This window comes from Neolamprologus multifasciatus, chromosome 14 (assembly GCF_963576455.1).
Source record: "Neolamprologus multifasciatus chromosome 14, fNeoMul1.2, whole genome shotgun sequence".
NCBI classification, from domain to species: domain Eukaryota; kingdom Metazoa; phylum Chordata; class Actinopteri; order Cichliformes; family Cichlidae; genus Neolamprologus; species Neolamprologus multifasciatus.
Window position 1 is genome coordinate 10,682,850 of NC_140452.1, and position 11,760 is coordinate 10,694,609.

Below are 11,760 nucleotides of genomic sequence, written 5' to 3' on the forward strand. Positions count from 1 at the left end.
AATAACGTGGTTAGCCTACTCAACGTAAATTACACATGAACAACATTAAGCTACTCACGCAGAGAAGAACGGCTGCTGCTGCCATCATCATTTCTTCTACACTGGTAGGGCTAGGGGCCAGGATTCTCTTTTTCGGGTTTTTGGGGGATGTTGCTAACTCCGGGTCATATAACAGGCACCACACCCGCAGTAGATATGCACGATGTGAGGTCTCGCAGCAAGCTATTAAATACGGCGGATCTCTCGGCTTTTAACAAAATGCTATACATCGTCAGGTGTTTCATCAGATTCGAGGAGTTACCTCCTTTGCACAGTATCACCTTAAAAGCACTTGTTGCAGGCTGCTGAGTTTGCATCTTTTGCTGTGAAGTACAGCCAGACTTTTGACCGCTTCGCCTTCGGCAATTTTTAATCTGTAGCTTTGCTCTAAAAGAATGTACGTACCTGGGCCCGCCTTCTACACTCGCAAAGGTAAAATGATTGGCTGAAATCTAAAGTGTATGACATCTCAGGGAGGAAAAAAGCACCGAAATAAAGCACCGAAATGTGCGCTGCTTTTCGGTCTGGTTACTACTGTTTATGTCAGAACCGGTGCCGTATGGGCACCGGTTGAGGCATGTTGAGGCTGTCATTTTTTGCTTCTACATGAATGTTAAAATCACCCACAATAATTATTTTATCTGAGCTGAGAACTAAATCAGATAAAAAGTCTGAGAAATCAGACAGAAACTCTGTGTAAGGCCCAGTGGACGATAGATGATAACAAATAAGACTGGGTTTTGAGCTTTACATCTGGGGTGGGCAAGGCTAAGCATCAGGCTTTCAAATGAATTAAAAGTCTGTCTTGGTCTTTCGTTGATTAATAGGCTGGTGTGGAAAAATTGCTGCCACACCGCCCCCTCGGCCTGTGCTTTGAGATTTCTGGTAGTTAGAATGACTTGGGGGTGTTGATTCATTTAAACTAACATAATCATCCTGCTGCAACCAGGTTTCTGTAAGGCAAAGTAAATTGATTTGTTGTTTACTTATTAAGTCATGTACTAACAGAGACTTGTAGGAAAGAGACCTAATATTTAATAATCCACATTTCACGGTTTTACTCTTTGGTTCAGATGTGGATACTGTATTGTTCTTTCTTTGTGATTTTTTTTTTATGTTTAAGTTTTTTGCTGGTTCTTAGTTTATTTTGTGTCTGTTTGGGAGCTGACACAGTCTCTATGGAGATGGGCTTTTTTTTTTTTCCCTTTTTCTTTTGGGGGAGGGGGGGGTGTGTAACAGGAGGAGAGAAGCTGCAGAGAGGCGAGTAACACCGCAACTCTGCTTCCTGGTCCCAACTCTAGATAGTCATATTTCGGGGGGGTTTAATAAATTTGTCCATATTTCTAGAAATGAGAGCTGCTCCATCCAAAGTGGGATGGATGCCGTCTCTCCTAACAAGACCAGGTTTCCTCCAGTTAGTGTGGTGATACCTGAAGGTGTTCTAAGCTGTTGGAGAGAATAAACCTTCCTGTTGTGAAACTGAAATCAGCTCAACATGTGTCCCTTTTTCTATTCTTTATCACATCACCACACATTGTTGAACAGGAAACCAGTTGCCCCTCTGGTCATCATCTTAGGGAGGCAACACTGCCAACAGAGAACTGAAACACACAGGCATATTTTGATGGTACAATGCGACACTGAGCAAGGGCAAACATGGGGCTAATATACACAGGGAAGTAATCAGGGAATGGAAAACAGGAGGGAGACACAGCTGGGAGAGATAAGGGCTAACGAGACAGGGGGAGCAAAGATGGACACACTGACATAAGACACAATCCTTCAAAATAAAACAGGAAACAATACACAAGGACGCAGACGAAGAAACAGACTTTACACGGGCAGAACTAAACCTAAACCAGAATAAGCTGGAATATACTAAATCATCATCATCATACCATAGATCAAGAAAATAACCAGAAATACAAAATCAAACCAAAACGTGAGAACTGAAAATACTGGGTCAAACTGACCCAGAACCGTGATGCTTTTTGCTGTGAGGTGACAGTGCTAACCACCGTGCCACCATGCTGCCTTCAGTCAAAACCAAAATCAGTTGTATTTTATTTTTAAACTCAGGTTATTACATACCACAAGTAAACTAATACTTTACTGAATAATTAATGAAAAACATAAATGATAATTGGTTAATTAATAAAAAAAAAAAAGCTGGCTTAAGGGAAAGAACCACCACAGAGGCTATAGCTATCTGAGCATCTAATCGCAGTTGTGAACATATTAAGCGATAAATCTGATTTTCCTTTCTGTAACTGAAAATAAATAATTATATCATAAAATGGTAAATTAAAAGATAAATATTTATTTTAAAAAGTGTGCATTGTTATGAACATAGATGTGGGCATTGTGTGTTACTGATTTAACTGGAATATGGCTATATAGTTAGAAAAGACTACCAGATCACATCCTTATTTAGATAGTTTTAAATTCATTTATTTATTTAAAAGGGTAAATTGTCCCTGACAAATAGTTTCTGATTGAAAAGTCAAATGCATAAAGGTTTCCTCTTTTTACAGTAAAACAACACATGACATACATAACAGCTAAACACACAGCTAGATGAGAAAGAGGAGCAGCTAGAAAGTAAGAAGGATCACTGTCTTGAGGCCTTTGTGTATTGACTTCTTATCCTCTCCCGATGCAGCTTTGGCCACTTTCATTATTTGAACGTATGAGAAAATAATAATAATCCTCATAATCAAGAAATAAAACTGATGTATTGCTGATTGAACATGATCCTGCCACCTGTAAAGAATAAACAACTCAACAGTGCAAATCACATATTTCTGTAGAAGTTAAGTGAGACAGAAGCAAAGAACATGGACGGAATAATTATGCATGGTCCAGAGCTGAGAACATGAATGATCAGGATACAGTACATAGCGCTGCGTGTGGAGCACAGCTGTCCATGACGTAAGGGCATACAAATGGCCACATAGCGCCATGTATTGCAAAATGAAAATAGGTTAAGATTACCAGGATATCACTCACAAATAACAAAATGCTGTCTGACAGTAATGTTATAGAAAATAAGATGTAGCGTGCAGATGTGTGAAACGATTCTTTTTTTCTTTTTTTTTTAAGTCAGGATGAGCAACATGTTGATACAAAGACAAATTATTAGCACAAAGTTTTTTGCGAGATCTCGCAAAAAGATCTTGCAAAAGTTTATCTTAGTTTTTTTTTTTCTCCCATGTCCCTTGCAGGTCTCCGTAGGATTATGATCAGTACCAAAGAAGTTTTTCAAAATAACATTATTCCATCTTCATCATTCTTCCCCATTCACATAACAGCAATAAAATAAAAGTAGTATTTGTTTTCATATATCATTTGTTTGTCACATAATCCTGACTTTCAATGATATTATTGTAGGTCTTGTCATGTTGCACATACTTAATCATTTGGAAATTTCAGTTGAATTATTTTGCAACAATTCATAACAGATAAAGCTAAATCAATCAAGCTGCAACATCATAAAAACTCTACAATTCATTCTGAGAAAGTGAATCATCTTCTATCAAGAAAAAAATCCCTGGGACAAATTGTGTAGATACACTTAACATTTAATTAAATTTTATTTTCTCATTTTAAACGTATGTGTAAACTGTACCTGAAAAGTGACATGTAACTGCAGAGTTTTGTTTAAATGCATAACAATATAGCATCAATGAACAGGAAAGCAAGTTGCAAAACTACTAATAATTTAAAATTAATCATTATTTACATGAAATTATTCTTGCATATTTAAACAGTCATTTCCTGTATGATCTGAGGAAATATGAATGGCAGCATTTATATTTCTGATGTAACTCAAATTATGTTTATTTTGAACAGGATGAAGTAGGCATAAGACTTTTTAGTATAAGAAAAAAATTTTCATCCCTGAGGCCATAGATCAGAGGACTCAGGCACCTTGGAGCAATATTAAACATAATGTAGTTAGAATATCTGACATTTGCAAATAACATGAAATCAATCTGAAGCACTGCAGTTTCAATGAATGGGCACCACAGCTGAATGAGACAGAGCAACAACTGGAAAGCATGAAGGATCACTGTTTTGAGTCCTTTATGTGTCAACTTCTTTTTATCTCCTGATGCAGCTTTGGCCACTTTCATTATTTGAACATATGAGTATGCAATAGTGATGCCCATAATCAAGAAATAAAATTGAAACACAGCTGATCGAACATGATCCTGCCATCTGTAAAGAGCAAATGCCTCTACACTACATATCATGGATTGCTTGTAGAACTTAAATGAGGCAAAAGCAAAGAACATGGACAGAATAATTATACAAGGGGCAGAGCTGACACCATGAATGATCAGGATACAGTACATAGTGCTACGTGTGGAGCAGAGCTGTCCATGACGCAGGGGCATACAAATAGCCACATAGCGCTCCAGAGTCATTGCTGTCAGAGTAACTGGTGTGACAAAAGCATACATAAGCACAAAAATAGTGATGATTATACACAACCACACTTGTATTGTAAATTGAAAATAGGTTAAGATTACCAGGATATCACTCACAAATAACAAAATACTGTCCGACAGTAATGTTACAGAAAATAAGATGTAGCGTGCAGATGTGTGAAACGATTCTTTTTTTATAAAAGTCAGGATGAGCAACATGTTAATACAAAGAAATATTATTACCAGAATCTGCACAATAATCATCCGGTCATTAGGTCGCTGCAAAAAAAACATTATTCACTGAGTTGTTATCTGCCATATAGAACTGAAGCACTTCTCAGAGTTGAAAAAGTGTCATTATTAAATGAATTAAAAAAATAATAATAATTAAGTGCAGTAAAGAAATCTTCTACTTTCTTCTGTAGCCAAATATCTTCTGCTGGACTGCTGAAGTTGTCTGACAGATGACTGTGCATCATTATTTTAAAGGTTGCAGCCTTCGAGAATAACGATCACACAAAACCTTGCTACGCAGTGTTGTCATCTTCCTTTGACACCCATTCCCCTCGATGCCACAATATTGATAGATGGAGCACTCAAGAGATTTTTTTTTTCTTGTTGCCTGTCCCGTTCCATACTTTAGTAATCAGAATTGTTTTCTGAAGGCCAGGAAAGATGCCCAACGGATTTATTTTTTCAAGTGGAGAAAATATGGCAATGCCATATTGGTCCAGTTGATTGATCTATATTATTGTTGTTTATTTTATTTTATGTTAAGTTATTACAAATTGGACAGACATTTAGACAGTAAAGGAGAAAGAGAAAGAAAGAAAGGGAGAAAGAAAAACGGGTGGAAAGGGGGACCGTAGGAGAAGACTGAGAAAATCTGTTGTATCACCTGTTAAAAGAAGAAAAAAGAAAACAAACAACCAGAGAACAACACAATACAGAGATCAAAGCAACAACCTAGATACATGTAAATAACACTAAATGCTAAATATTGAATGTTAGTGAGCAGCATGCAAGACTGACAGCGCACAGTATGCGCACGATATGCTAGCAGTGTCCAAGAATGCTTGGACACTGCTACCATAATGAACATGTTTTTGGACTGGGCTCCCACACAAACACAAAGCAGAGGTTGAAGCATCGCCAAATATGCTTCCAAACAAACTTTCTTGCCAGCCAAAAACTAGAACACATAATGAAGCATATCTTGCCTTTGGCTTCACCTGCACAACATCTATTGTGCCAAGGTAGGTATCCCCGACACAATTTGTTTCCTCTTTGTCCTTGGAAAAAACAAAGGGGGGCGTAGCAACAAAAGTTTGGGAACCACTGTGCTAGAGAGCGTAGGGAGCCATAGCCCTGCCCCCCAGAGCATGAAGCAGACATGGAGGAGACCCAGGACCGGACATCCACAGGCCCCCCAGAGTGCGAAAGCCTAAGGAGGACCACCGAAGAGGCAACCGCGCCACCTTCCCGGAAAGAGCTGAGGAGAGCACCAGACGTGGGGTCACCCTGCAGCCACAGTGCAGAAGCTACAGGGATCTGCGGTGATGAGCCCGCATGCTCTGCCAGCAGCCAGTCGTGCCAGAGCGGACCGAACCCCGGTCCCAGAGGCACTAGGTCTGAGGGCACCCAACCTCCCGGAAGGGGCCCAACCCAGCCATGGGTGCCAGGCCCCGCCAAGCTGCCGCCGGGAGTGCATCAAGTACATACCTGAGCGCTCAGCCCCAGACACCAAGAACCACCAACATACCGATAGCTGAGGATATCAGCCACCAGTAGGGAGTGTGGTGGGTGGAGACAGGCCTGAGATGTTCCCAGAGAGGTGGCGTCATGATGCTGCTTGCTGTTCTAAAGTGCATTTAAAACACGGGACTGTTTTAAATGGACTCCTGGAGAGCAGAGACCTCCTGGAAGGATGTGACAACCTCCCCGCCAGTTGAAGGGGCCCCCATTTCCGCTGGTGCAACAGAGGCCCCCTGCTCCAGGGCTAGGCCCCCGTGCATGCACCCACCAACAACCCCGGCGACACACCAATCAGGACCTGAGCCCCAGGGCCCAGGCAGAGCCCCAGCCTGAAGGTGGAGCACCCCCAGAATCCCAAGCCCCCAAGCCCACCCTGGACCACCCAGGGGCAGCTAGGCTACCAGGCCAGTGACCCACGTATGCCCGTACAAACCCTCCCCCAGCCTTGCTGCATGCAGCCACCAGGAAAACACCCAAGAGCCACGAGAGCCCCAACTAGGACATGACCACAGGCCCCAGGCAGTGCCCTTCAGGGAAAACGTCCCAAGCCCACACCCTCCCCAACACTAGAGAAGGCAGGACAAAACCACGACCCCCCACCCCCAGTAGGTGATGGAGCCAATCAAAGGAGCCCAGAGGGATTGATCTAATGTGGTGGTAGAGGCTGTATCAAGATGTGATCTATCAGACGGTCTCTATAATGGTTAGGATTGAGATTATTTTTATTTTTCCTGTTTATGAGGACCGTTTTCTTGGCAATGCATAGGGAATGCATAGGAATGTGGGCTGTATTCATCTCTGTAGTGACATCATTCAAGTTGCCCAACAAGCAAACTAGAGGAGAGGCTGGAATGTGTACATTTCAGACACTTTGATAAGACTTCACATATCCTGCGCCAAAACCTTTGAACAGGTGGACAGAACCAGAGATTGTCGATGTAGTTGTCAGGTCTATTGCCTTGACAGTGTGAGCAGTTGTTAGAATACGTAAAGCCCATCTTGAACATTTGATGACCTTTATAGTGCACTCTATGCAGTATTTTGTATTGTATTAATTGCAGACTGGGATTTCTAATCAGTTGAAAGGTTTTTAAGCATACCTGAGACCAGAGGTTTTGGATAAACTGACTGATAAATCTGCTTCCCATTTTGCAATAAGAAGGGATATTGATTCATCTATTTTAGAAAGTGTTCTGTACATTTTAGACAATAATTTAGGGGTTTTAAGAGCATGAAATTGAACCACACTTGGTGGTGTTTGTAATTCAACTTGACTGGGTTTAAATTTTTGTTTACAATGGATTTAATTTGTTGATATTCTAAAAGACTTTTCTTGTTGATTCCATATTGTACAGGGTGGGCCATTTATATGGATACACCGTAATAAAATGGGAATGGTTGGTGATATTAAAGTCCTGTTTGTGGCACCTTAGTATATGTGAGGGGGCAAACTCCTCAAGATGGGTGGTGACCATGGTGGCCATTTAGAAGTCGGCCATCTTGGATACAACTTTTGTTTTTTCAATAGGAAGAGGGCCATGTGACACATCAAACTTATTGGTAATGTCACAAGAAAAACAATGGTGTGCTTGGATTCAACGTAACTAAAATGCATGCCATGAAAGAGTTTGGGTCCCAGAAGGTTAAATCTTTAAATACACAGTATGTACCTAAATTATGAGAAGATTATGTGGTAGTTCCAGCTCTAACTATAAGCTTTATAAAAATGGAGACTTTTGAGCCTAACCTTGAAAGTAGAGGGGGGGGGGGGGGGGGGGGTCTCTCTCCCAAATCTAAACTGGTCCTGATTTTGCAGAAGAGGGGCGTGAGAGTTTAAGGCTTTGCCTCTCATATTACTTTTGAATATCCTAGGAGCCACAAGTAAGCCAGCAGTATATGGGAAGAGCATTGTGCTCTTTTGGGATGATGTGGTACTGTCATGGTCAGGCATCCAGGGTTCATCAGCTGGACTATTGTTTTTGTTGTTGTTCTCTCTCTCTTGCTCTCCCACCCCTCTCTGCCTGGGTGGAACTTGTTATGGGTTCTAGTTGGGAGAGACCTAGACCCACTGTAGTTTGCCTACCAGCCGAACATTGGAGTGCATGATGCTGTCATCTACCTGCTGCTTCTCTCATCTGGAGAGTGCCAGGTGCACTGTGAGAATGATGGGGTTTTTTTATTTCTCCAGTGCCTTCAACACAATCCAACCCTCAGTTCTAAGGGGGAAGCTGCAGGGAGCGGGAATGGACCATCAGCTGCCCTCATGGATAATAATAATAATAATAATAATAATAATAATGGAATGCATTTATATAGCGCTTTTCTAGGCACCCAAAGCGCTTTACAATTCCACTATTCATTCACTCTCACATTCACACACTGATGGAGGCAAGCCACAGCTGCCCTGGGGCAGACTGACAGAAGCAAGGCTGCCATATCGTGCCATCGGCCCCTCTGGCCAGCACCAGTAGGAGGTAGGGTAAAGTGTCTTGCCCAAGGACACAACGACTATGACAGAGAGAGCAGGAGGATCTAACCGGCAACCTTCTGGTTACAGATGAGCTTCCCAATCCCCTGAGCCACGGTCGCCCCCGATTGTTGATTACTTACCAGTTGACCCCAGTATGTGAGGCTGAGGGACTGTGTGTCTGAGGTGGTAGTCTGTAGCATGGAGGTCTCACAAGGAACAGTACTAGCACCTTTCCTCTTCACCCTTTTATCCTTATAACATGGACACTTGCCATCTCCAGAAGTTCTCAGACAACACCGCCATTGTGAGTCAGGTGTCATGGGAAATGAAGTGGAATACAGGGGGGTCATGAATGACTTTTTTAGCTAGTGCGAACAGAACCATCTTCGCATCAATGCCAGCAAGACGGAGCTGGTGATTGATTTCAGCAAGAAGCCACCCCCTATTACACCAGTGAACATCCAGGGTTTGGACACTGAAACAGTAGAGGAGTACAAATACCTGGGTGTTCACCTTGGTAACAAACTGGACTGGTCCACAAACAAAAATGCACTCTACAAAAAGGGTCTAAGTCAGGGGTCGGCAACCTGTAGCTCCGGAGCCGCATGCGGCTCTTTAGTCCTCATAGTGCGGCTCCGCGTGGTTTGGGAAAATAAATTAGAAGTATTTAGCTGAAGTGTATTTTATTTATGTTAGTTCTTTTTTTTAACTTGTAGTTCTAAATTGGAAGATTATTGTGATATTGAAATATAAAAATTTAATTCTATTTTATTATTTTTTCATCGCTCAAAATAAGCGTCACACTCGCGGAAGCCAGTATACCGAAACTCCATATATTTATCGAGACTTTCAACCCCAGGTAGGCCAATTATGGATCTTCGGATCCACATTATGTCAGCAGCTATTCTCCACCGTGAACTTTGTTAAAAACAAACACCGCTCACGCCTCATAGATGACAGCTTACAGTCCTGCGTAAAGATGAAAGTGACTTTGTACAGCCCTGATTTGCAGACGCTGTGCGCAGAGGTTCAGGAGCAGAAGTCCCATTGAAAACATATCACGGCAGACCCGACGATGTTTGCATGAACATGCTTTTCAGCATCTCTTTATTGACCGCTTTTCACACACGGTTGCTGTACGCATACAGCCGGCTGAAGCTTTTCAGCTCACAGCCCGACATACACCAACAACAGCATAGATCGCACAGACGTTAGGGTGGCGAGGCGTGATTGCGGGTGCCGCTCAGGTGCGTCCGCCTCCCCTACAGCGGCACTGCAGACCACGCCCCGCCACACACCTTAACCTGGCAAAATACATATTTAGGCAGAATTTTGCAAATATCTATTTTTCATTTTTCAGCAGCATAGTGCTTTTTTCCCAATTATTTTTTTAAAAGTCAGGCCAAGGCTCCAAAAGCCCAAAGGCGATATAAGGGGGGCGGCTCACAACAATTTTTGTTTGCTACATGGATCATTTTAGTTCAGCTGGGTTTAAAATGTGTTAATTACATAAATAAAATGTAATTTTCTCATTAGCACTTCATAAGCAACACATCTTAGTTGTTCACACAAAGCATAAAGGTAAAAAACAATATATACAGTGTTATCTTCATTTTAGATGTCAAAAAGTATTTGCAGCTCCCAGTGTTTGCTTTTGCGTGGAAACCAGGTCCAAATGGCTCTTTGGGTCTTAAAGGTTGCTGACCCCTGGTCTAAGTCACTAATACCTCCCATCCCCTGCATGAACCTTTATGAGCACTGAGCAGCTCGTTCAGCAGTAGACTTTTACACCCACAGTGTAGGAAGGAGTGCTACTGCAGGTCATTCTTACCAGCAGCTGTCAGACTCTATAACACAATTTAATCTCTGTACAATTTTAATACATATTTCTGTACATTGTTACGTGCATATATTACAAATAAGATGTAACGCATAGTTGTGTAAAAATATCCTTCATAAAAAATTTTGTGATTAGCAAAAAGTTGATGCAAAGAAACACAGAGATAAATACCTGGACTATGATGACCCGATTATTGATGTTGTTTATTGCAAACTGACCACCAATCACTGAGTTATTTGTTGCCATGTATTTCTTAGTTTTAGGCAAATAATTTTAAATCTTCATATATGGAGAGATCTTAAGAACTTATACCAACATATATGAATGCATGTCTGGTTTCTAGATTCTAAAATAAAATCTCACACAAAGTATCTGATCCAAAGTTAAAATAAATACAAATTTAACAGCCTGACAGTAAAAATAAGTGGACTATATATTGAGTTAAACATTCACGGTGCTTGTTGATATGACATGACATATATCTATAATACCTAAAGATAACATGTCACAAGACATCAGAGAGTCATTTTACCAAACCATCCCTGCGGTAAATAGAACATGTCTGAGGTATGTGCTGTCATAATCTGATTTTTATAGGTGAAACTATAACACAAGAGGGAATGTCACGACCAGAAGATGTCACCAAAGGAAAAGCATTTGGGAGTCATTTTGTACGATAGATCGATTCAAGTATACACAACTACTGCATAATTGGTCCTTAGAATTGTTTGGCAACTCTTACCTGTCTCTTTAGAAACAATTTATTGTTTGAAATCACAATACCTCACAGCTATCATAGTCTAAACTAATAAAAGAAAGCAGCACTGCCACTATAAATATATAAAGCATTTCTTGTGCCTGTCCCAAATGTCCCAGATAACTGGAATCAGTTCTTTGAAAAAAAACCCCAAAATGCTTAAAAAATTCTGCTGGCTGTTCAGTACTTGACTGGAGCTGTGTTGAGCTACACAGACCTTTTTTTTTTTTTTTCAATGAAATACAGTCACAAGATTCAGATTTTGCATGATTCCCAACTTATAAGATCAGAAGTACTGCTAGTTTGGTCGTAAGCAACAGTTCTCTGGGCTTTTCTGAAGGACTTTCATTTTTTTCTTTGGATACTCAATTCCTTTTCACTCATTTTTATTTCAATGCTTGTACCTGACCTACCTAACACTGACCTATGAATCATTCAGTAATTAAAAAAAAAAACAAAAAACAAA

General features: G+C 41.0%; 1 protein-coding gene and 1 pseudogene across 1 annotated transcript; both read right to left on the reverse strand.

The window, feature by feature from the left end:
* Nucleotides 1-2,612: 2,612 nt before the first annotated feature.
* LOC146503593 (odorant receptor 131-2-like) lies at nucleotides 2,613-3,681 on the reverse strand (annotated as a pseudogene).
* A 133-nt stretch (nucleotides 3,682-3,814) lies between these two features.
* Nucleotides 3,815-10,866, reverse strand: LOC146503594 (odorant receptor 131-2-like). Its single transcript, XM_085184378.1, has 2 exons — nucleotides 10,709-10,866; nucleotides 3,815-4,721 (listed from the first exon to the last, which is right to left on the reverse strand). Exons 1-2 carry the CDS (start codon nucleotides 10,781-10,783, stop codon nucleotides 3,879-3,881), a joined length of 918 nt encoding a protein of 305 aa, XP_085040504.1. The 5' UTR covers nucleotides 10,784-10,866; the 3' UTR covers nucleotides 3,815-3,878.
* Nucleotides 10,867-11,760: the final 894 nt, after the last annotated feature.